Consider the following 24,532-nt stretch of genomic DNA (forward strand, 5'->3'; position numbering starts at 1 on the left):
ATGTTCCTTGCAAGTGGGGCACCATTTAAAAGGGAAATACATAGGCTTTCCAACATTATAAGATTTTTGTCTATAAGCATTTCTGCAACAGAAATAATCTACGAAACACACATTTCCAAACCTTTTGTGCTATAAACAGAGGTGGACATAGTACTCGACCCGACCCCAGTACTAAAATATTTCCAATGTAGTTAGTGGGTGTCAGGACCCAGGAGTGGTCATTGGAATGGGTCCCAGCCCAGGGACATTTTGTGATTCTATGAGTCCTAATAAAATAAAAACGTTTCCCCATTCAAGGCGCATGCATTGTTTTCAAGGCAAAAAAAACAAAGCATGTCACTCTTTGCCTTTCAAGAATAGTCAAGGCAAAAAAAGTACCATATGTCACTGCTACAGCTAAATACTAGTGCTAGCCTAAACTCCAGTGACATTTAAAGCAGGGGTTTTCAACTGATTGTGAACCAGGGATCACCACCCTGATTAAGAATCAACCTGGGGACCACTGTTGTGTTGGGTGAAATTAGAGCTAAGATGAATGCTTTGCTAACACTTGCTACTGTATGCATGCATCCCATGATACATCCCACTGTTTCTCAACCAGTGGTCCATGGACTACACAGACACATGCAATTATATGGCCACATTTCCTAATAATGATGACTCCATCAGGCAATCCGGTACACTTCCCCTTCTTGAGATTCTAACTCCCTTTTCTGTGGAATTTCTTGACCTCCGACTTCCCAGAAACTGACAACATTGACATGTCATCATACTGTAGGTCACCAGTTCGATAATATGCACTGTTCCATGGAACAAGAAGAAAAAAACATATTGCAACATGGTCAGGGACCACATGCAATACCTTCAGGGACCACAAGTGGTCCACGGACCACCTGTTGAAAACCCCTGCTCTATAAGGGTTCTAAAATGTCGTGCTTACCTCGACAACAAGAGTTGTCCCTATCTACTTCAATGGACGACTTTGTTTGGGCTGTTTGCTGGATTCTTTTTTTAAACGAGGCAATATTGTGCGCTCGCGCGCGCACACACACACACACACACACACACACACACACACACACACACACACACACAGCCGTCCTGGCTGCACTGACACAGACTGAGTGCTTGTTTTTTTCTGTGCGCGACAGATTTCAGCGGGCGGTCGTGTTCGGCCGTGTGCGCATGGGCGCACGCTACAGGGAACATTGGATAGGTTCTTTCTTTGACGAATACAACGTGTGGCCAATTGCATTTTAGGGGGAAAAAACAACAACCAGCGAACCTAAAAGTGACTTGTACTTTTCAGAATTCCTAGAAATGTACTTGAGTAAAAGTAAAATATTTGTCTTGGAAATGTACTCGAGTAAGAGTAATAAGTATCAAAGACATCTAATACTCAAGTAAAGTTCAGATCCTCAGAATATGTACTTAAGTACAATACTCAAGTAAATTTACTCCGTTACTGTCCACCTCTGGCTATAAATTAGGTACAAAAGAGTGTCACAATGACCGCCAAACAGGGTTTTGACTGTTTGCTTGTAGGTGCTGTGCATAACTGTAGTTCCAGGTTTCCAGAAGGTGTCATACCTGTTTACTGTTCCGGTTCAGTGTCCCTAGCTTCATTTGATTGGCTTAGCAGAAGATTTGAACAGGAAATACAAATAACACTGTATGATTCCCATTCAAATTGGCTGCCGAGCCAACTTACTTTATGCCATTAAAACCAGGAAAGCATCTGTGTCATTTTAGATTTTAGCCATATTGTATACTTTGGCTATTCAAAAAAAGCAGATCTATAAGCTCATAGCGTGGTATATTTGTATATAAATCGTATATAAATTGTCTTTGAATATATATATATTTTTAAAGAGAACATTTTAACTCAAATCTGTGCTTCTGGGGGACTCTGGATCTGAATATTTTGAGATGAACTGAGGTTGGCGGCCAAAAACATATAATTTTGGGGGTCCTTTACATGAAAGTTTGAGAACCACTGATATAGTTACATAAGATTTTCAGAAAACAGTTTTCCACCGTTTTCTTAGCTTGTAAGTCTGATTTCGTGATTTATTGTATTATTTATTGATGTAAGGACCGATTGATGTTATGTATTTCTGTATGTTACCTGTTTTATGTTGGAGACTAAAGGTTGAAAATGTGCATCTCGTGCTGAATCCTTGTGTATTTACACTTTAATTGTATTGTTCATTAATACATGGTGTCCCGCCCAAATAAACAAATAAATGAAGAATAAGAAGGTATGTTGGCTAATATATCTTCATGCTAGTAAACCTTGCTGAGGCCCATAGGGCAGAAGCCTATCTCCTGTTTCCTTAGCGTGAGGCAGCTTGATGTAGGCCTACAAGTACACCACCTGGACATGACGCTAATATGTCGCAGGGATTTACCCCAATCCAACCCTTGCTTGATGCTGAGTGCCAAGCAGGGAGGGATTGGGGGGGACAGGTCCCTGTCCCCCCTATATCCTGTACTATATCGCTTCACCAAGTCCATCTTGTATGAACATTGTGAAACACATTGCATTGTCCAAGGCACCCCTGAGACCAGGTTTGCCCCTGGAAACCACTGGCCCCAGCATACAGACACAAAACAATGCAAACAGAAGCCATGATGTTGCATGCACAGGAACATCCAAGTACATCTGCATAAAATGCTTGCAGGCTTTGTGCCCTAGGTGCTTAGTCAATTTAGTTTGACTCAGGCCAGGTGCGACTACTTCAATCTAGCCTGGACTAGTCTGGCCATTCCAGTCTAACTTTCACTAGACAGTATTTAAGCACTCATGTTGGTGTTCAATTTAGAGTTATTTTGGTTTTCACTTGACAGTAGAAGCACAATTATTTAGGCGTTTTGTGTTTGTTGAGCCGAGGAGTCAAGAGAAAGTTAATAAATAGTATTAGAATATGTTAGAAATGTTAAAAATTTTGTTTTACGGCCGGATACAGAAATTATTAACTGGGGGGGCATTAATAAATGCTGGGGGGGGCGGCTTCCTCGGCGCCGCGCAGATGTTTTTTGGGGGGGGGGCCCAAAACCATTTGGGGGGTTTTCGGGGGCCCCAAACCCCCCAAATGCGTAGGAAAATATGCATTTTGGCACAGTTAGACCTATAAAAAAATTGGCAAACAAATATAAATAAAAAAAATAATAATTTTGATTGGGTGGGCAGGATGCACGTTTGGGTGGGCACTGCCCACCCCTGCCCCCCCCTAGAACCGGCCCAATGCGTAGTATAGAGCACCGAAGTCCTGACGTGACTCGTTCATCCCCAGGTTTGCGGAAGTAATTTCTCTATGGAGAATAACATTGGGTCATCTTAGAATCGTCTCATATAAGAATTGTGGTCCAAAAATAAACACCGCGTGTCGGCGTTATTGTCAGGGAGGAGGTTCTTTATCGTTTATGATAGTCAGTCACTTATATTTGATACAGTCTGTTTCTGGCGAAAATGTAACTAATTCGGCGGAAGTAACATTAGCGTTTTCTCACCGTCAGTTGATGCTTCATATCCATAAGAGTCAACACGCCGGGGTCAGTAGTTTATTTTTGGAACACAGTTCTTATTTGACGCGATATTAAATACGTCTATGGGATTCAGAACGGGGGTGGAAAACTGCGAACCAGGTAGACAAACAAAGGATGTGTAAATGACGTCAGACTTCGGCGGTCTATTGCGTACCCATGCTGCCATGCAGCGTTCGAACGAGTGATGCACAAAGTTTTTTTTATTTTCTTTCTTTTTTTCTCCTTTTTTTCTTTTACCGGATTTGCCTTTTGTTGTGCTCTCAACCCGGACTTTTTAGGGTGCCACAAACAGACTCAGAGCCAGCTAAATGATAACGAAAGTGGCTGTTGCGTTTCTCTCACTGGTTTGTTTTTACGTGTTTTTGCTGGGAGCTGGTCTACTAAAAAAAATGAGGAACGGGTGAGTGAAAGGTCCTTACACACCGGGGCGAATTCTTCATGCGAATAAATACGGTTTTTTAAAAAACCTTATAAAGTCAATGCAAGCGTCCACATCAGTTTCGCGAAGCGAAAAAAGCGTCTTTTAATTATTCGGAACGAGTCCGAATTTTGCGTATATTCGCATATTCGCCGGTGTGTAAGGACCACTGTTGCTGGGAAATGCGAGCACATTTCAATAAGCTAACATACACTACTAGTCCTCCTAACGCACAGAGCTAGATCACTCCATGCCCTGCGAGTCCCGAGTCATCGCAGCGGCATTATGTAGCCCTGCGTGTGTTCTCAGTCTCATTCTCATCCAAAAATGCCTGCGAGGCAGCGACTACTCAACTACTTTGCGAGATGTTCTCTGTAATAGTCTGATTCAGATCAGGTCAGGTTAGCAATAGCAACACAATTTGCGTGGGTGGGGTCAAGACACTTCATTTACCGTTATATGTGATTAGACCAGTGTTTTTTCCCAAACAGTGGGTCGGGGCGCATTTTCTGGGTCGCGAGTAAATATCCCCCTTTTTAACGTTTCCTAAAAGAAATTACCTATAAAAAATGATTTGATTTTTTTCTGACTTTCACAAAACTATGCAAAAAAAAAAATCTAAAGAACTTCAGAAGTTCTCTGAAGAAAGAAAGAAACATATATTTAAACAAAAACAAACTTTTAAGAAATAGTGAAAATAGCAGATGTAGGCTACAGCTCACAACACCTCACTGTTAAATAAGTAGTTAATTCATAATGTATATTTTTGTAAGTTTTGGTCCTGGGAAGATAATTAATCTCTTCTTGTGCTAAAACGTTTGGGAACCACTGTTTTAATTGGCTACATATTGGCCAGGGCACAGCTAGCACCTTTTTACTGGCCACTTGTCTAGCAGATTACTATAACAGCGTTGTCATTGCTGGTTTAGGTGCAGGCTGCTGTGCGTTGGAGGTTTCTTTCTCCTGACTTTCATCCCAGCCTCTTTGGCTGGAATCCTGTCCACATTCCAGGATAAGATTGTTTACCAACCCAACTTGTTTCCCCTCGATGACTATATGCCACCAATACTACATGAGAATGTGTACATTGACACCATAGACGGTGTGAAACTCAACCTCATCCTGCTGCCCTACACAGGAGGTAACTCCTCTGCCCCAACCACTATCCTTTTTTTCCATGGCAACGCAGGCAGTATCTATGATAGGGTGCCCAATGCACGGCAGATGCTGGACAAGTTGAAAGCTAATGTGGTGTTGGTGGACTACCGTGGCTTTGGGAAGAGTGAGGGTAAGCCCAGTGAGGAAGGATTGTACCTGGATGCTGAGGCCACACTGGACTATGTCATGACCCACCCTGACCTCAACTACACCAAGGTGGTGTTATTTGGCCGCTCACTAGGGGGAGCTGTGGCTGTGCGCCTGGCCTCAGTTAACCCTCACCTTGTGGCGGCAATTATCGTGGAGAACACCTTCCTCAGCATCCCCCATATGGCAGCCACTTTCGTCCCTTTCCTTCCCATGCATCTTCTGCCCCAGTATTTCTACACAAACGAATTCCCCTCTAACCAGCGTGTGGCGCAGTGCCACATGCCCTCTCTGTTTGTCTCTGGCCTGTCGGACCGGCTCATCCCCCCAGTAATGATGAAACAACTGTATGAGCTTTCGCCTGCACAGAATAAACGCCTGGCCACCTTCCCTGAGGGCGCTCACATGAATACCTGGGAATGCCAGGGCTACTTTCCTGCCCTGGATCTGTTCATTAAAGATGTGGTGAAGAGTCACACCAGCGAGGATACTGACAAACCTTCTGCAGTGACAAATTAGTATAATAATAGTAATAGTATTCAAAAGTACATTTTCTTTTTAAGGTCTCTGCATTGTTGTATTGTTTTCACAATGCATTTGCAGAACCTTGTAACAAGTGATGTGACTGATTATGGTATTCTTTTTTATTAACTGCCACCATCACCGTTCAGAATTTGCTACAAAGCCCTTTCAAAGCCAAGTTTTCTTTTTTTTCTTCATTCAAAGTAAACATTAATTAATTCATAGTCATGTCTGTTCATAGTTACAGTATAAATAATTTGTTTACTTGCTGAAAAGTTGGCAGGAGGCGACAGCATGGCTCACTTTAATCATGCTGAAATGCTGTGTCCTTCACAACTGCTTAGGGCTGCAAATGTTTAGCTTTAAACCTCCCAATGTTTTAGTTATGGAGTTTGACCTGTCTGACCTCTGAATCTACATGGTTGCACAGTGAGTTTGACACACCATGTGTTTTGTCATTGTCATAGCCAGGTAATGCTAAATCTGTAAAGTCTGATTTATATACGATGCCATTATTGGATTATTTTTTAGGGTTTGAGGTGGGGTGGTGGGAGTATCAATTCCTTCATCAGCCGCATTTGTGTTGTGCAATGAATGCATGTGTTCATGGCCTTTTTTATTCATTAAAACATGCACTCATAATGCAAGACACAACAAACCCACATGAGAATCTACTGAAGGTGATCTACTGTAAAATAAATAATTATTTGAATATATTCCAATATATCTGCTTGAGTCCAGTGAGGACTTCATGAGAGCTTTAATTAGTATTTCAACAATATTTTGGATTTTTCGTTAAAATGCACAAGAACCAGTTGTTTTCTGTATGCAGTGCACTTGAACTGGGTGCTGAGTCATCAAGTTAAGATCCTTCAGGTGAATTCGACTGTGGGTCCCTGGGTATATGGGAGAGATGAAATGAAATTGTTGACACAATTACTGAAGTGACTTCTCAAAAACAGTGTATAACATTTTTTTTCTTTTGTTTTACTTAATACTCAGACTCTATTGTGCCTTATAATAGCCTACAACCATTAGCCAAGGGGATTGAGGAAGTTTTTTATAATGACATTGGTTGGCTATACACTTTATATTATGAGTTCATATTAGACCGATGCTTGTGGATTCGAATATGCCTGTCCACTCTCCACCCCTGGGGAGCTTTTGTAAAAAAAAAAGTCTTAATAAAAAGATTTTGAAAAGAAGAGTGTATAGATGGTAACATTGGGAAAGCTAATATTCAATACATTAAGGAGTGAAAAGGCCACAAGGTGAGGTCAGGGCGGGTTGCAAGTGGCATGTGCATTGATTGTGAAATGGAAAAGGAGGGGGAGACTTTATTTTTAAGCCCAAGATTGTACAGAAGGAAAGTGGGACAGAAGAGAAGCTGTGAAGATGGAATACAGGATAGGTGGGCACTAGGGACATCTGGGCACCTTATTTTTGGGATGACTGGGCAGTGGGCACCTGGACGAGTGGCCACCTCAGAGGTGGGCACCGGGATAAGTGGGCAATGTGGGCACCTGGACGAGTGGGCACTTAGGGTGGAGATAACTGGGCACCTGGAGACAACAACAACCATTTTCCCAATTTGTTCTATTTTTCAAGAGTACTACTATTTTGCTATTTTGGCAAATACACTCTTATGTTGTACTTCGAAACTCTGTTATAATGTACTTTGTACTATTTTGTCAAATAAACTCTTATATTGTACTTTTGTAACCCTTTGTTGTAGGGATCGATCTTCTCTTTTGGATTAAAATCTTTATTTGGTCGGGGCTAGAATAATCGACACACACACACACACACACACACACACACACACACACACACACACACACACACACACACACACACACACACACACACACACACACACACACACACACACACACACACACACGACTTATCTGCATGAAAGACCGGTGTGTATACTCGAATGTAGGGCAATGAATGTAATTCTTCAAGCGAACAGTGGGAGGCAGTCCTGCGCGTAGGTGCGCCTACACTCCTGGAAATGAATTATAAGAAGAAGATAATGCTAGCCTCACCGGTTATCTCTGAACAGTCATTCACATTTCAACCGGCGCTCAAACCCAGTCAGTCATACATTATTACCTTTAAAAATATCGTACAGCTAAATGAAAGCTGCTGTCGGTGGTTCGTTCTTTTTTTGTTGTTTTGCACGGAGCTGAATCACAAAAAATGAGAAAAGGGTGAGTGTGGAGGTTTGTTACTCTGAGCTGGGAAATGCTAGCAAGGCACTAGCTACAATGCTAGCTGGAACCAACATCGTAGCTAACATGTCAGTAAGCTAACTGTAGTAATAACAACGTCAACGTTAAGCGGGGATATCTTCCATTTTATTGGTAACGTATAGAACTGGAGCAGATGGCTACAATGTAACGGGGTCGTCCACTGTCGTTTTGTCAGCTACTGTATGTTGGAAAGTGGACAAATCTTATCGTAAATTGGTAGGAAAGTTGACGCTCCCTTAGTTCTCTGTACCAGACAGGCTAGAGATAATGATTAAGATCACGCTAGTAGAAGCAACTAGATCCGCCTAGGTGGGGTCAATAAGACACTTTAATGTTAATTATGTTGTTTACAGCAGTGGTTCTCAAACTTAAAAATCAACTCCCCTTAACTCTGACAGTATACAAATGAAACCAAATGGACCCGTGGTCCATCTGGTTTCATTTGTATACTGTCAGAGTTACAGACTTGTTAGGGTAAATTTAAACCTCCCTAAAGGAACCCAAAGAAGTTACAGACTTGTTAGGGTCAATTTAGACCACCTTAAAGGAACACAGAGAACCCACTTCTAATAAAGTATTCAATCAATCAAACCCTGGACCCCACTTTGAGAACCACTGGTTTACAGCAATTAGCTACATTTAAGGAGCAGGAGTTAAAACAGAAATTTAGATTATGGTTGTTATGTTATCTTTATTTCACGTTAAGAAATGGCCGGATGTTTAGCCTAATGCATTCAATTTACGCACAGATGAAGAGCAAAGGCTAGTAACACATGGGTAAATGCAAAGTGCTTTCCGTGAGTAGCAGCTTCTAAAACAGGAAATCGAGGATATAGTGCCATAAATCTGAAACTGACATTTTGGTTTTAAGATTTAGCCTAGTCAAGATCTGCTGGTTTTCCCCATAGCACGAGAAAAGATTTGTGTTAAACATGGATTGTTATAAATGCTGCACGTTCCTCATTATTTGGTATGGATCACATAACAAATTGAATATTTTTGCACCAAGTACCAGTCTGGTTGGAGATTTAAGTTTCAAAGTAATCTCGTGAATTTTACTCTTATAAGTTATTCACTCATAGAAGATTTTCAGACATCCATGTGACCTTATCGTGCTGTCTCTTGCAGATGTAAATTTGGAATGCATTGCTTTTTAATATATATTCATATACAGTATATGAAAGTCAAGTAAAATGGGTGCCCTGTTTTTCTTCTAAGACATCACTCATTCTTAACCATCCACATTTCTCATGTGCCCGTCCCTTTTTGTTCCTACCCTATCTTCTCTTTTTAAAGCGTCTGTGTGGTGTGATTCAGCCTTTGGTGCATAGCCATGGAGAAGCCCTGGAGGCTGTGGGGTGTGGTGGAACGCTGTGCCCTGGCTCTAGCCTCCTGGTCCTGGGGTGCATGTCGCATCTCCCTGCTGGCCCTCATACTCACCTTTCATCTCTATGGAGGTTTCTCTCTCCTGGGTCTCATCCTAGCTTCTGTGGCTGGAATCCTGTACAAGTTCCAGGATGTGCTTCTTTACTTCCCCGACCAACCCTCCTCCTCTCGCCTCTATGTACCTATGCCAACAGGTATACCGCACGAGAATGTGCACATTCGCACCAAAGATGGTGTGAAACTCAACCTCATCCTGCTGCGCTACACTGGGGGTGACATACCATCCGGGGTCGCTGCTGGCAATCCAGCTGGCCCCAACTCCTCTGCCCCGCCCACTATCCTTTATTTCCATGGCAACGCAGGCAATATCGGGCACAGAGTACCTAATGCGCTGCTGATGCTGGTCAACTTGAAAGTTAATGTGGTGCTCGTGGACTACCGTGGCTATGGGAAGAGTGAGGGCGAGCCCAGTGAGGACGGGCTGTACCTGGATGCAGAGGCCACACTGGACTATGTCATGACCCGCCCTGACCTGGACAAGACCAAGGTGGTGCTGTTTGGCCGCTCACTAGGGGGAGCTGTGGTAGTGCGCCTGGCCTCGGTCAACCCTCATCGTGTGGCGGCGATTGTCGTGGAGAACACCTTCCTCAGCATCCCCCATATGGCAGCCACACTCTTCTCCTTCCTTCCCATGCGTCTTCTGCCCCTGTGGTGCTACAGGAATCAATTCCTGTCTTACCGGCAGGTGGCGCAGTGCCGCATGCCCTCGTTGTTTGTGTCTGGCCTGTCGGACCAGCTCATCCCCCCGGTAATGATGAAACAACTGTACGAGCTTTCACCTGCACGGACTAAGCGCTTGGCCATCTTCCCAGAGGGCACTCACAATGACACCTGGCAATGCCAGGGCTACTTCGCTGCCCTGGAGCAGTTCATTAAAGACCTGCTGAAGAGCCACGCCCGTGAGGAAACTGCCCAGTCCTCTTCCAGCGTTACTATAATTTAAAAAGTTTGGGATAGAAACATAATTCTCCTGACTAGGTTATGGGTTAAAATGGGTGACATGCATCAGTAACATTAAGTGGACAGATCTAACTGGGCATGGGACAGAATGTACATTTTGATTCCTTTTTCTTTTCCTTCTGTAATATTATTATTTTTTACATTTCTGTAAATGTATCATGTTCAACAAAGAATTACTTATTTGAGTATTTCTGAGGTTTTGAGGTGGGTTTGGGTGTATCGATGCATTCATAAAGTCCCTTTTGTGTTATGAGCAATGAATGCATGTATCCATGGCCTTTTTTATGAATGAAAAATGCACTCTCATAATGCAAGACACCACAAACCCAGATGAGAATCTGCTGAAGATGGTCTACTGTAAAAAGATTCAGTCAATGTATCTGCTCCAGTGACGACTTCATGAGGTCTTACAGTATTTCAACAACACTTTAGATTTTTTTGGTAATAGGCTGTTAGTCACTGTGATTTGTAAATCAATGACACAGATAATAATTCTGAATGCAGTGCACTTTTCTGTTCAGATTTACTTTTACTTGAGCCGTGTAGGTTAAGATCCGTCTGCTGACAGAGTCCAGTCTTTTTTCTTTTCTTTTTGTAAGGGCTGGCGAGTAGGGATCGATGTCATGACAATTTAGTGATTTCTGTATGTCCAAAAATGGTATACTATATAATTGGTATAAGCCTGGCCCTGTGCTGTGGAACATTTGGCTTTCTTCACCCACACAAAGTTAATGTTGGCTTATGAATGTGTCGGTCAGGCATAAACATTACATGCATGACAAATTACACATTATAAATGAGTCTGTCTAACCAATCAGTCAGTCAGTCTTACCCTTGGAGTGAACAGTGAGTATACCATATTTCCAAGAAACATCTGACATAACGCTGCTTGCCAACCTGCTAGCCTCTACTCATGACTTGAGCTGGAGTTGTAACTGTGTAGATTTACCCCCAGTTGAATCTGGCATGGTAGATATGTGCTGTGGTTGGTTGGTTATGATTCCAAGTTGTGGCATTACAATTACGGGATTAATCATCTGTTATCAGCGTCATCATTGTTAATTCAAAGAGTCTTAAGTTATTGTCTCACCCTGTGCTCTGGTGCGAAATGGCTTTACTTGCTTGGAGGGCTTTTAATGAGCTAATTAACCTTTTCTGCATGTCTTCCTGGGAGTGGAGCAGAGTTAGAAGAACTAAACGCTCTTATCTGCTCTCACTCCAAATGCAGCACACTGCACTGCAGTGGTATTGAAGCCATTCAGACTTAACCAGAGGTTTGCTTAGTATCAGCAGCCATATTTGACACTGTGCTGAACAAAAACGGCAAACCACAAAGACCAAATCAGTTTCTGTTTTAGTGTGAAGGCAATGGGTAATTGGCTACCACATGAATGTACATTGTGCGTATACATTAACCAGTGTGCTTTATGAGAAACAAATGCATAGATTGTCTGCACTCTGCAGGATTGTTTTTCTGCTCCTTTTATCACGTTTTCATTTTATTCACAGATGACAAGTCTATAGCAACTTGAGTATTTTAAAGCTTTTATGTAAAATACTATCAATCACATTGTTGGTGTTTCACCATGCATAAACATTTTCTTAGTTTTCCGTGTTTTTGTTAATACCTGCTGTACAGGCTGAAACCGATACTTGCACACTTTGTGATTTACCTTCTATTAACTTCTGACTTAGGCGCTTGTATTGCACTCTCTGTATTTGAAATGACAATTGGTCTGACTCTGATCATTGTCACGATAGTTTGTGGATCGTTTGTGTGGCCAACTGAAAAGCAGAATTGTTACCACTTTTCTGATCAGATACTGGATTCTTGTCCTAGCCAAATGGTGTCGTTGATCGTCCAGGTCTCAGCAAGAAAAATAATTTTAACTGAACTGAATGTCGTTGGTTCTATTTCTCATAATGCAGTCCGTTTTCTTGTTGTGGTGCAAATGAGCAGTGGTACATGTTTGACATGTTTCTGAGGAGTCGATTCGAAGCTACCCGTTAAGAACTGCAGTATATGGGACGGTGAGAAGATGTGATTTGCATACTGCAGGTTGTATTTGCAAGTTGGCATGTGGTAATGTTTAACATGATTGGCCAATCCCCTGAAGCGTTGACAAAATGTGTGTAGTGTATGTTCCCTTACAGAGCTTGAGAGCAATATGTCATGATGAAGCAGATGATTGGGTGAGAAAATCGCACTCCATACTGGAGCTTTATCAAAAATGTAAGGAAGCCTTCTGAGCAGTCAAACATCAAAACTGTTCTTTTATCCCTTCCTGTATGGAACTTATAGCATTTCTAGTCATTTCCATATGTCAGAGTTGATGTGTTTCTTTTCTATTTCAAAATCAACAACTCTTCTTTTCTAAGCACACATTTTCACTTTCTATTTTCTGTACAGTAATAACATGCAATAAATTAATATATTAAATATCGATTTATTTGGTGCTTTTTTGTTTTTACTAATTTTTTTTACTAATTTTTTACTAATTCTACTTTCAAATGTATGTTTTTGGGCATTCTTTTTTTTTTAAATTCTTTTCAAATGTAATGTAGGCCTAATAATAAATTATAATCCCTCATAGTTGGAGCTCTACCCCAAGATGCGATTTTTTACATTTGGCAGGGCAGGTCAAGCAGGAAGCAGAGTGGTTAGCTGAGCGGAAAATTGGAGGGGGAAGCACTGCTTTGATAGGCACTGTATTCATGTTGCGCAGTCACACAACTGTAGAGCAGGACACGTGCAAAGTCGAAAGTTAAGGAAGTGAGTGAATGTGAAAGAAAGATATTAGGGTCAAAATGGAGGATTTACACAACTGATCGACACAGAGAAGCAAACATCTGACCAAAGGCTGAGGCTGTGGATCGTCATGCTGCCAGCGTGAGTTCTCAGGAGATTCAGGCCTGGGCTCTGCCATGGCAGTGTCTGCAGGTTTGGAGACTGCGACCGGCCCCAGATCAAGCGGTATGTCCTGGCCGGTGCTGCTGCTGACCCTTGCTGCTGTCACCTCCTCTTCCCTCTCAGCCTTATGTCTCTTCCAGTTGTTGGCCCTCAGGGCTGAGGTGGAAGGGCTCAGAACAGACATCTGCCGCAGGAAAGAGGAGCAACAGGGGACCAGTCAACAAGGCCAGGTGAGCTACAACTGTAGAAACCATTAGCCACAAACAGTATGTTGTGTGTGTTTATAAAAATGGATATAAAATAAATGTTTCTATTTTGTCAATGCAATGAAGTTATTTTTGTTTGTTTGTCAATCTTTGTCTAGCAGCCCTTGGAACGGGTAAGTAGGAGTGGCAACCCAGAGCCCCCAGGCCAGCCTGAATCTCCAGACCTTCCCTTGAGGAGAGTGATCAGAGTTGCTTCTGGAACAGAGAGACCAGGCAAGAGACAATCCAACTATGAATTTGTGCAGTAAAAGTTTGAGTTTTGAGTGTAAAAATTGGACACTGGTGATAATCAGTCATAAACCTTATTGTAGTTTATTTATCTGGGTTTTGTTTATCAAAGGCTGTTTGGCGGATGATGTGATGTGAAAGCTGCTCTGCTACGATGATTAGTGCCAATTGTGCATTATTTGTACATGAAACTGATAGCGTAAAGATTGAGAACTACATTGACTGGGGGGATTCTCCGGGATAATGCAACCACCACAGAGGAACTTGGCAAACGTGAACTTCTCTCTCCTGTTTTCTCCTAGTGATTCAGCCATGCCTACAGATGTTGGCAAACAAAATGAGACAAACCTTCCAGAAAGGTGAAGTACCCTCTCCTAAAATTAGTGAAAATAGTGATTTAGTTATTTAACTAGTTATTTATTTGTGATTTTATTATAATTTTGTATCAATAGTGATTACAATTTCTGATTAGTTTTAGTTAGTTTTTCAGAAAGGGTTAACTTGTTTGACTTAATTAACATACATTACATTTCCACCCATTATAAATACCATCCTTCCCATCCTTTATGTAGCTCGGGAAACTGAAAACATTGCAAAACCCTGTGTGTGCAAATTTCTGCAAAACTACCACACTACAAGTAATTGGTTTGTTTTTTCGTTTTGTTTTTTAACACAATGTAATGTCTTTAATAAGAGTTTGCCCTGGAGACACACACAGGTATCCCTTGGCAGGTGGGGCTAAGGAGAGGCTCTGCCCTCGATGCAGAAAGTGACAGCATGCTGGTCAGAGAAGAGGGTTTCTACTTTGTCTACAGCCAGGTGGGCTGACTTTGCTGTCGTTTCAAGGTCTTTACACAGGGGGGCGCTGTTGGCTTACATGCCAATGACAGATTTGTACCGGTACATTCCTGAGGATAGTGGCTTAGTGCAAAAATAAATACAATAAAATAAGGGAGTGTTCTATTCAGTGCTGGAACATTTCTTACTTACTTGCTTAATGTTCATAATATAACACTTGACTGTACATAATTCTCTACTAAACATTAATTTCATGGTTTGGGCCATACCTTAATTGAAAAGTACTCAAAGCTTAATTTTAGGATCTGGCTTGGAAAACCGATTTAACCATGGCATTTTTCTTGGCTGTGTCCTGTGTCTGTCCAGGTGTACTACAAGGACAGCACCTTTGCAATGGGCCATGTGGTTATCCGGAGGAAAAGGAACGTGGTGGGCGATGAGTCTCAGTATGTTATCCTGTTCCGCTGCATTCAGAACATGAACCCTGTCTACCCTTACAACACCTGCTACACAGGGGGTGAGTCTGTTTTTTTCTCTCACTCTGCACTGTGGGTGGGTGTATATACACGTGTGTGTGTGTGTGTGTGTGTGTGTGTGTGTGTGTGTGTGTGTGTGTGTTTTTGTGTGTGTGTACCATGTAGGACCTATGTGGACCTACACTGTAGGGCACTGTTTCTCAAACAGTGCGTTGGGACCCATTTGTGGGTCACGGAACGACTTTTGTGGGTCGCAAGTAAATATCTTTATATTTTTATATTAAAAAATCTAAGAAATCCCATAAATTAGAAAACAAATGCTTAAGAAGTATAGTGAAAATAGCCGATCTACAAGCTCACAACGCGTCGCGATGCGACGTGTTGTGAGCTTGTAGATCTGCTTTTTTCACTAGTTTGGGTCTCGGGGAGACATCAAATTTCCCTTTTGGGTCGCGAGCTAAAAGGTTTGGGAACCACTGCTGTAGGGTAATGTTGCGTTTTATTAATCTTGTCCTCCTCATACCTTAGTGTCTCAGAGGAAAGCGTCCATCCAAGCCGATATGTGTTTTGCGCCCTTCTCAAAGGCATTGTGAAGCTGGAGGCGGGGGACCAGGTTGAACTGCTGATACCTCGTCCCACAGCCAATGTGTCCCTGGATGGAGATTCCACCTTCATAGGAGCTGTCAGACTGGCCTGAGATGAAAAGGTCACCTGGGAACAGGGACGACAAGGGGACACATGAGTTGTCACAGTTGGTAGCCTGTGAGAAAAAGCATGCAATGCTGCTTGTTTCCATCTAAAATCGGGTGTCATTACAAGACGAATAACTGACATTTTGGCATGGCTGCACTGCAGGCTTTAGGCACAGTGACTAATTCTGTTGGGAAGGGGGTGTCATATGCAATGCAAAGACTGTGGTATATATAGTTTTAGGGGGAAATGGCAGTAAAATGGCACAAATACATGTTTTTAAAAATTGCAACATTGTGTTGGATCTTCTCTGCTGTCCAATCAGTTATCTTCAGGTTGAATAATAGAACATTCTTACATCCCATAGAGTAGGGGTAGGCAACCTTAGGCATGTGTGCCTTACCACCATTGGCACATGGAGGATAATCACTGGCACAGTGGCAAACGTTTGAGAGAGCCCTCATGGACAGACAAATATGTTTTTGTTTATGCTTAAGTCTTGACGTGTTTGTCACATTAAGCCAGTATTAAGTGCCACTTTGAGACTTAACACAAGGGGTCTTTGTCTTTGATCAAACAGATAAGGCAGAGTCAATAAAATGTGGTGTGTCCAGGTATGCAAACTCTGAACTCTGACTGATGAATAAGAGGGGGTGGGAGTCTGGGAGATTGGTGTGGTTATATTTGAATGATCAGCACAATTTGCTGATGTGAAATTAAATATTTCTTAAAAATTACAGCTGTGTAGCCTATAATTAAAATATATTGGAAATATTTATATTTTTTTGTGGTGTCATAATTATACACTTAATATTGATATGGAACAGTGATATGGAGCAGTGAATCTAAAATAAAATTAAAAATGGCGACGCCATACAATACATTATAAGATTCTGTGAAATCTGTCAATCGTTGTTGTCTCCCTTCCACCAGCTTGGTGACATGTATATCAAATAAACAATTTTCATGTATTTTGTCAATGGATAATTAGGACACAAGGATTGGGCTACATAACTGAATACTGATTTTAACGCTCATGCATCGTTAGCCTCATGGCATAATTGACATTTCTGCCTAACTCCACTCTCCTAACACTGATGCTTCATTGTACCTTATTGCCTATGTCCTCAGCCTATCAGAACGCTTGTTTTCATTCCAAAAGGACTTATGCAGAAAGTGCATTTAAGTCAACTTTTTGACTTAGGCAGAAATGTTTTTAGTTTTTTTGCTCATGATTGCCTAAGTCACCTAGATGACTTAGGCAGATTTGTATTTTTTATTTCTTCTTTCCTGAAAACCTTGAAATTCTCTGCAATAAAGCAACAAACCCTGTGTTAAAGATGACGTCATCTAAAAGATGGGTGGAGACTGTTGTTCCATTTCCGGCCACTAGAGGACGAGAGGTGGCCATCACCAGCTGCTACAGTAGACGTAAGCGGTGCCAGGAGTGTGCTGCGTACATGCAGGCCCAGAGAGAGGACAGCAGCACAGGTAAACGCAGATGTACTAATAGCTGTCGGACTGCATTGATAAAGAACAGTGATGTAAAGTAACTAAGTATATTTACTCAAGTAATGTACACTTCAGTACAATTTTGAGGTATTTTTTTTACTTTACTGGAGTATTTCCAATTTTCAGTACTTTTACTGTCTCTAGCCTACTACATCGCAGAGGCAAACGTTATACATTTACTCCACTATCGTTTGAAAACTTTAGTTACTTTGTGGATTTGTATTTTTTATTACAAAACATACATTAACCACTTCAGCACTTCAGCAGATCTACAAGCTCACAATGTTTGCAGCAAAATGCATTGTGAGCTTGTAGATCTGCTATTTTCAAAAGATTTGAAAACTTGTGAAATGGGACATTCTGCATACTGAGTAGGCTACTCTCTACTTTTAGTACTTTAGTACGTTTTGATACCAATACTTTTGAGCTTTTACTCAATTCCGGACTTTTACTTATTGTATAGTAGGCCTATAGTATAGTATTTCTACATTGCAGGTCTGACAACCCTTTAATTAATGACCACACCATCACCAACCCTATGCCTAAACTAACCAACTGTAATGTGATAGTACCCAGCCAAAAATAGTGCATAACGTGAAGGTCCGATGGCTTAACCACTTTATTTTATATTTAGGCTATTTATGAGTCCATGCCATATTAAAGGCACAATTTTATTTCAGAAATTATGACGGACATACAATTACATAAGTCGATGTAGGCCTTTGTGTTATTTCCATTGGTTATTTGTTTCCGACAGCACTGGGCGGGAAGGGCTGCGAAGACATGTAGCTAGTCATTGGATTGTATGATTGATTGATTGCTTGATTGATGTACTTTATTTAGTAAGACATGAGTACAACAGTACATGGAAGTACAAATTCACAATACAAGGTCTACTAAACTGGAAGACTCATTAAGCACTGAGCTTGTTTAAGATGAGATGCACCATGCACCCCCCATGCACACAAATCATGATGACATAAGAGACAGACAGATATACACACTACTATACAGAACGTCATACAATCAGCTTACAGGTTACTGGTATGAAGAGTGAAAAATATGTACAAGAGAAGAAAAAAGGGGAGGGGGGAGGGGGGGGTAGGTTAAGACTTAGACAGGTGCCATTTTCGAATTGCAGCCTCCTGAAGGTGTATCTTTAGGGCAGTTTTGAAAGTGAGTAGGGTTTTACACTCCTTTACTCCTTTTGGTAGGGCATTCCAAATTTTTGATGAATAGCATGAGAACGAGTTCATTCCCTTTGTTGTGCCAAATCTGGGTTGAACATGATTCGTGGAGCTGCCTCTGGTGTTATGATCGTGGACTTCATTAACGTTTTGGAAGTATTTTGACAAATACAGGGGGATCCCAATGTTGTGGTGTATCTTGAAGACCAGGCCCATAGCAAGTTGCTGTACTCTGTCCTCAACCCTGAGCCATCCAGTCCTAGCAAAATGAGCAGGGGTTAGATGGGTTTTGTGATTGAGGCCAAGAAGTAGCCTTACTAGTTTGTTTTGGGATGTTTGGAGCCTTGTTTTTAAGGCCTTGGAGGTGTTGTGATACCATGAGGAGCATGCATAATCGTAATAACCTTGTATGAGGGCCCCTGCAAGAATCTTCAGAGTATTCTTACTGACTAGACGTCCAATCCTATACAAAAAGCGTATTCTTTGGTTGACCTTTTTGATCACTTTTTCAGCGTTTTTGTTACCGGAGAGGTTTGCCTCCAAGATGGAACCCAGGTAGGTAATTTCCTCCTTTCTTGTGATAACATCATCACCCGCTTTGATCGTGAAACTCTCAGCCTTGCTAAGGTTACAACTGGACCCAAAGAGGATGGATTCAGTTTTACCCAGGTGTAATGATAGTTTGTTGTCGGAGAGCCAACGTATGCCTACGTTGATGGATTTATATAGGCTACACGTTGTATGTTGTAAAGTTGTTTTAGAGCAGTGGTTCCCCAACTTTTTAGCTCGACCCAAAAGAAAAATTTGAATTTTGTAAGAAATTGTAGGAATTGTAGGAAACGAAAAAAAGAGGGTATTTACTCACAAGGTGCGACCCTTAAAAAGTGTCCCTTGACCAAAACATGGGTCCCCCAACCCACTGTTTGGGAAACAGTTTTTTAGAGATACATCATCACATCTCAGCAATTCCGCTTATGTTGCTACAAACAGCTTAATAAATGCTTCCTGTAGCTACTCGTCCAAGTAGTGCCAAATTACACCACCAACATTGTTGGTGCACTGAGCAGCAGTGTGTGTCACACACCTCAAGCATACTGCACAAACTGGACATTTGTTTTATAACATGACATATTGACTGTGTGCTTTTCTTTCTTAAGGCTTTTTTTTTAATTCACAAAGTAACAGTTTTTTGTCTCTGTCTTTAAAGAGCAATTTACCAGTGATTGTGTCTTATTGTCCTATAGAGTCTAGACCAATTATTTGTTTACCAACATTGAGACTGAATGCACAGGTGATTGTTTCATGCAATCAATTCTCAACCTGTTGTTTTGGGGTGCGCTGGTTTCAGCGCACCCCGACCCCCTCTTGTGTGTTGGCTAGTGCTGCGCGCCCTAGCGAGACCTGACAGAATGGGTTTCATTTGCAACCAGTATGACGCTTGCAACCAGTGTGACGTCGTCTGTTAAGGGGTCTATAGCATGTATTTCGACTGTAGCTATACTAGAAATTCTCTTGCATTAGTGATACATTTTTCTAAGACATGGGCAACAGGGGGTCCTCAGAGTTACTAGGCTACAGGAGGGGTCGCCAAAAATATTTGTGATAGGAACATTGTTAGCTATTATTATTATTGCCAGGCAATTATTTTTCAATCAAATACAATTTAAATGTCTGAAAATACATTTTAAAATGAATCCAACATATTATTATTGGCATAGATAATGTGTAAACAAACAAACAAAAATGTAAATTACATAACACTGATGATAGTGCCTTCCAAGAAATCTATGAAGCCATCAAAGCTGCAGCATCACTTGGAGGCAACCCATAGGCACTTAAAAGGAAAACCTGAATACTTCCGAGCTACTCTAAAATCTCTCAACAGTCAGTAGACATTGATGAGAGACATTCAGCTAAATATGTGGTGAGCTAAGAAAGCCTTTTTAAAAAAACAAAATTGTGCTACTATGCAGCACAATTCTATGCATTATATGTAGTGGGGGGTCCCTGTTTCATCTCTCTCAGCTAAGGGGTCCTTGGCCTGAAAGGGCATGTTATATGCAATGCAAAACCTGTGTTATATATAGTTTTAGGGGGAAATGGCAGTAAAATGGCACAAATACGTCTTGCCCAGCTGCTGGGTGTTAAGATAAATGTTTTATTTGCCCCTATACATCATGCTCTAAACGTCTCTCTCTCTCTCTCTCTCTCTCTCTCTCTCTCTCTCACTAGGCCGACTTTAATTTTCATCTTATAGCTTAATCTGCCTCAGCCAAGCCAGTTGACCCAATTATTATAATTGTATTGGGCCTTAAGGTGAAGTTAGTTGGGGGTTGGGAGGTTATTAGCTGTTGTTTGAGCAGTAATTATGAACTCGGATGAGCATTCCACTGACCTATTTTAGCCAAACATCAGAGTGGATCAGGAACATCATAGAATATTGAATCAAACTGGAACTTATTCCTACAGCCACCGCAGAAGTTGGGGTGAAAAAGACAGCTGAAAGTGAAAGTATTAGTTAAATCTTCCTGAGGTTGTTGAGGTCTCTGAGGAAAAGGTTCTGAGGCTTGCCCTTGATGAGCGCCTGTTGTTGCCTATGTATTCAATCCAGATGAGTAGTAGTTTGTGTCTTTACGTCTTGCCAAGCTGCTGGGTGTTAAGATAAATGTTTTATTTGCCCCTATACATCATGCTCTAAACGTCTCTCTCTCTCTCTCTCTCTCTCTCTCTCTCTCTCTGTCCATTAGGGCAAAGAGTTAGACAAAGCACAGTGGGTGGTCATTTCTTTACTGGGCATTTTGCCCTCAGAGTCATGGCTCCATTTGTCAAGAAGAGAGAGAGACAGTCTATATAGACTAGAGAGAAGAAAAGTTTAGCTCGAGCCCCCCTGACCGATTTATTTGTTTTATATATATATATATATATATATATATATATATATATATATATACATTATATGCACGCACACACACATATACTTTATACGGATATGCTGAGCCATAACCCAGCCAGGTTCAATAACTGTATTTGTGGTCTTGTCTAGATCAAACAACTATGAATTGGCAACGCAGTCTAATTTATGTTCTATGAGCTAAGGACATCCAATAATAGGCTGTGATAGGCCATTATCAGCCGAAGATCGGCTGACCGATAAATCTGTCAAGCTATAATTTTAGTTTAGTAGAATGGTGGGGAAGAGACAGATTTCGAATGACCTAAAGAGACAGCCATAGCCATTAGCAGCGCGAGAGAGAGAGTGGATGAGAGTGCAACTTTGAAGTCAAAACAGAGCGGCCCAAACCGAGGGTACCACAACCATGGGAGTCACTAAAACCCTTTGATGGGCTGGCAAACAGAGGACACGGCTGTACAAACACCAATCAGGAGGGAGGTGGGAGAGGGTGGGTGTAGTGGAGCCATCCCATCTATAATGGGTGTATGTGTCAAGCAAGATGCCCTCCGCCCGCCCGCCCCCCCTCGATCCAGAAATGTCTTTGTGTGGTACCATGGTAACCGCTGGTGTGTTGGCGGAAGCTGATGTCATTGTGGGCTCCCCACTCATAGAGAAACCAGCATCAGGCTCGAGAATCAGGAAATGATTCCTGCTGTGCACACATGCTGGCACTGGTTTTCGAGATTAGCTCCGGACCGGACTTTCTCTGTCTCTCTCGCACACACACAAACGCACGCACGCACGTACGCACGCACGCACGCACGCACGCACAGTGCATAAAAACTGTCATGGCAAAACATACACATACTCACATAGTATAAGCATAGCATAGGTACAGTATGACAGATCTATCACTTCCGATTACTTTGAATTTTCTGTGCTTTGCACCCTGTGATCCAAATAAAAAGGCTGAAATCACCCAAGTTGCTCCAGCGCCTTCTTTATTCAGATATGTGTCCGCTCCTGAGACATATCCCTTTATTGGATTTTTTAAAATACGTTTATTTGGGAGGGACAGCACATATTAATGAACACCACACATACAATGCAATGTAAATACGCCGGATTTAGCAAGGATAGGCAATTATGTTAGTTGGTAGATTGTTCCAAATTGTGCTTCCTCAATACTTAATTCCTTAATTTAATACTTTGAATTTCAGTTTGTTCTCTTTGTTTTCATTTCTCTTCTGCCCCTGGTTTGCGACCACTGGGGCCAGGTCTGACTAATGCCAGGGGGCAAAGGTGATCTCTGAATCCTGATTGTAAAATCCAACTCTGCTTCTGCAACATGCAACTCATGTGTACATATTTATATACACACGCACAAACTTCTTCTCACTGTAGCATAACACACTCCATTGTCTAGTCGTTGCCGTGTAGCACTCCAACACTTTAGGGGGGTTACTTTGATCATCTGCAGTCAGCCCAAATTAATGAGGCTGATCCAGATCCCTGCAGTTAAACTGGCAGAGGCACCGAATGGATCTCTCATCTAAGCAGGGTATTTGATGGGCTCAGCCCTGGCTTTTGATGTGTGTTTTCTGTTCACCATATGGTATAGTTTTGTATCGATTTATCCCAGTTCTAATGGTGATGGTCAACATTTGATTGATATACTATAGCGTTGCCATTTCACAGTGTTGATGTGTGTCTCAACAGACTATGCGGGATCTTCTTTGAACATGAGTTGATCTATAATTCATATACAGCTCTGCCTGTGCTTGGAATGCAGCCATGTTGAAACGGCAGGCAAGCTGGGCGCATCAGTGTGTTGGCCCACGTTTGTGTACGTAGTTGTGTGTGTACGTTTATTTACCCCGTGCATTCACCGTTTCTGTTTTGGGAGTCGGGACATTTTGATGATTACTATAATACTGTGGCACACACACACACACACACACACACACACACACACACACACACACACACACACACACACACACACACACACACACACACACACACACACACACGTACACAGAGTGTACAGTATATGAATATGAACTGCTTGCATACCGTACATTCTTTTGATATTTTTGCACCTTAATGTCTAATATCATGCACACTGCACAGTACCTGCTGCTATATTGATGGACCTTATGTCTAACCTCATGTACATAGGCTACTGTACCGGATGGATGTGCTATGTGTAGATATCCTTTGTTGATTGGTCTTTCTTTTTCTCCCCTTGCCTCCCCCCCTTCTCTTTCTCCTGTCTGGAAATAACCAAAACGATGGAGCTCGCACAAAACCAAATTTCCCCTTTTTTGCACCTGTAAACCTTTGATGTGACAATAAAGCTGATTCTGGTTCTGATTCTGATTCTCTTGTTTGACTTAAGTTTATGCTTCTTTCTCTCATTCTCTCATGTCACCATGGTTGAGCCAGCCATCTTTGTCATGCTGATGAGGAGCAGGAGAGAGTAGCACAGACAGAGAGGAGAAACAAGCCCCCCCAAAAAGAAAAGGATGAAAGGACAAGTGGAGGAGGACAGCAGGAAGGAAGAGAGCAGACTGCAGTAAGTTTTCCTTTTGGCTCTGAGCCTCTGCTCAAAGGCATACGGTTTAGTGCCTTTCTTCACTTTTAGCCTTCGTCTTTTATGCACCGCTTCTTCTCTGTGTAAAATAAGCAGATCAGAGACACAATATTAACGAGTCCAAGCTTACTGAAAGTATGGACTCGCTAGTGTCCCCACCAGTGTTGGAATAGTTACTACAACATAGTAATATGTTACTTATTACATATTACTTGTTTAAAAAGTAATGTAGTTACTTTACTTATTACTCCCTGCCAAAAGTAACTAGTTACTTATTACTTAGTTACTTTTTTTTTCTCGCCCCCAGTAATTGCATCCTTTCTCCCCAAAAGTCTGACTTTGCATTTTCAACATTAGCAGTTTTCTTTTTCTCTTTTCTGCAGCCTACATTGTAAAATCCTCATTGTTGATTTAACTCTGAAAAGTGTTCTGTACACATGACGGGTCCATTTGGTTCTATTTGTACACTCATTTCAATTATATTAACACTAAGACTTTTACTATGTATGAATTCATA

General features: G+C 41.7%; 3 protein-coding genes across 5 annotated transcripts; all 3 read left to right on the forward strand.

Annotated features, from left to right (window-relative positions):
* The first annotated feature begins 3,814 nt into the window (after positions 1-3,814).
* On the forward strand, positions 3,815-7,517 carry LOC308105726 (protein ABHD13-like). Its single transcript, XM_080456652.1, has 2 exons — positions 3,815-3,949; positions 4,897-7,517. Exons 1-2 carry the CDS (start codon positions 3,858-3,860, stop codon positions 5,789-5,791), a joined length of 987 nt encoding a protein of 328 aa, XP_080312778.1. The 5' UTR covers positions 3,815-3,857; the 3' UTR covers positions 5,792-7,517.
* Positions 7,518-7,835: 318 nt separating this feature from the next.
* LOC308073467 (protein ABHD13) lies at positions 7,836-12,892 on the forward strand. Its single transcript, XM_080412391.1, has 2 exons — positions 7,836-8,010; positions 9,349-12,892. The coding sequence occupies exon 2, from the start codon at positions 9,386-9,388 to the stop codon at positions 10,439-10,441; it is 1,056 nt and encodes a 351-aa protein (XP_080268517.1). The 5' UTR covers positions 7,836-8,010; positions 9,349-9,385; the 3' UTR covers positions 10,442-12,892.
* A 257-nt stretch (positions 12,893-13,149) lies between these two features.
* Positions 13,150-16,718, forward strand: tnfsf13b (TNF superfamily member 13b). 3 transcript variants are annotated; one of them, XM_080457059.1, is made up of 6 exons: positions 13,150-13,599; positions 13,734-13,848; positions 14,166-14,222; positions 14,558-14,682; positions 15,028-15,178; positions 15,722-16,718. In XM_080457059.1, exons 1-6 carry the CDS (start codon positions 13,384-13,386, stop codon positions 15,832-15,834), a joined length of 777 nt encoding a protein of 258 aa, XP_080313185.1. In that variant the 5' UTR covers positions 13,150-13,383; the 3' UTR covers positions 15,835-16,718. The 3 variants fall into 3 exon arrangements, with proteins under 3 accessions (XP_080313185.1, XP_080313187.1, XP_080313186.1); XM_080457061.1 differs by having other exon boundaries at positions 14,582-14,682; XM_080457060.1 differs by having other exon boundaries at positions 13,737-13,848.
* Positions 16,719-24,532: the final 7,814 nt, after the last annotated feature.

Source organism: Gymnoscopelus braueri (assembly GCF_963280865.1).
Source record: "Gymnoscopelus braueri genome assembly, chromosome: 18".
NCBI classification, from domain to species: Eukaryota; Metazoa; Chordata; class Actinopteri; order Myctophiformes; family Myctophidae; genus Gymnoscopelus; species Gymnoscopelus braueri.

Excerpts from the sequence above, each read along its gene's own strand:
- LOC308105726 (XM_080456652.1), top strand. The coding sequence starts at position 3,858 with ATGATAACGAAAGTGGCTGTTGCGTTTCTCTCACTGGTTTGTTTTTAC. Across the intron at positions 3,950-4,896 it reads CTAAAAAAAATGAGGAACGG|GTGCAGGCTGCTGTGCGTTG; the intron begins GTGAGTGAAAGG and ends TTGCTGGTTTAG.
- tnfsf13b (XM_080457059.1), top strand. The coding sequence starts at position 13,384 with ATGGCAGTGTCTGCAGGTTTGGAGACTGCGACCGGCCCCAGATCAAGC. Across the intron at positions 13,849-14,165 it reads TTCTGGAACAGAGAGACCAG|TGATTCAGCCATGCCTACAG; the intron begins GCAAGAGACAAT and ends GTTTTCTCCTAG. Across the intron at positions 14,223-14,557 it reads GAGACAAACCTTCCAGAAAG|AGTTTGCCCTGGAGACACAC; the intron begins GTGAAGTACCCT and ends GTCTTTAATAAG.
- LOC308073467 (XM_080412391.1), top strand. The coding sequence starts at position 9,386 with ATGGAGAAGCCCTGGAGGCTGTGGGGTGTGGTGGAACGCTGTGCCCTG.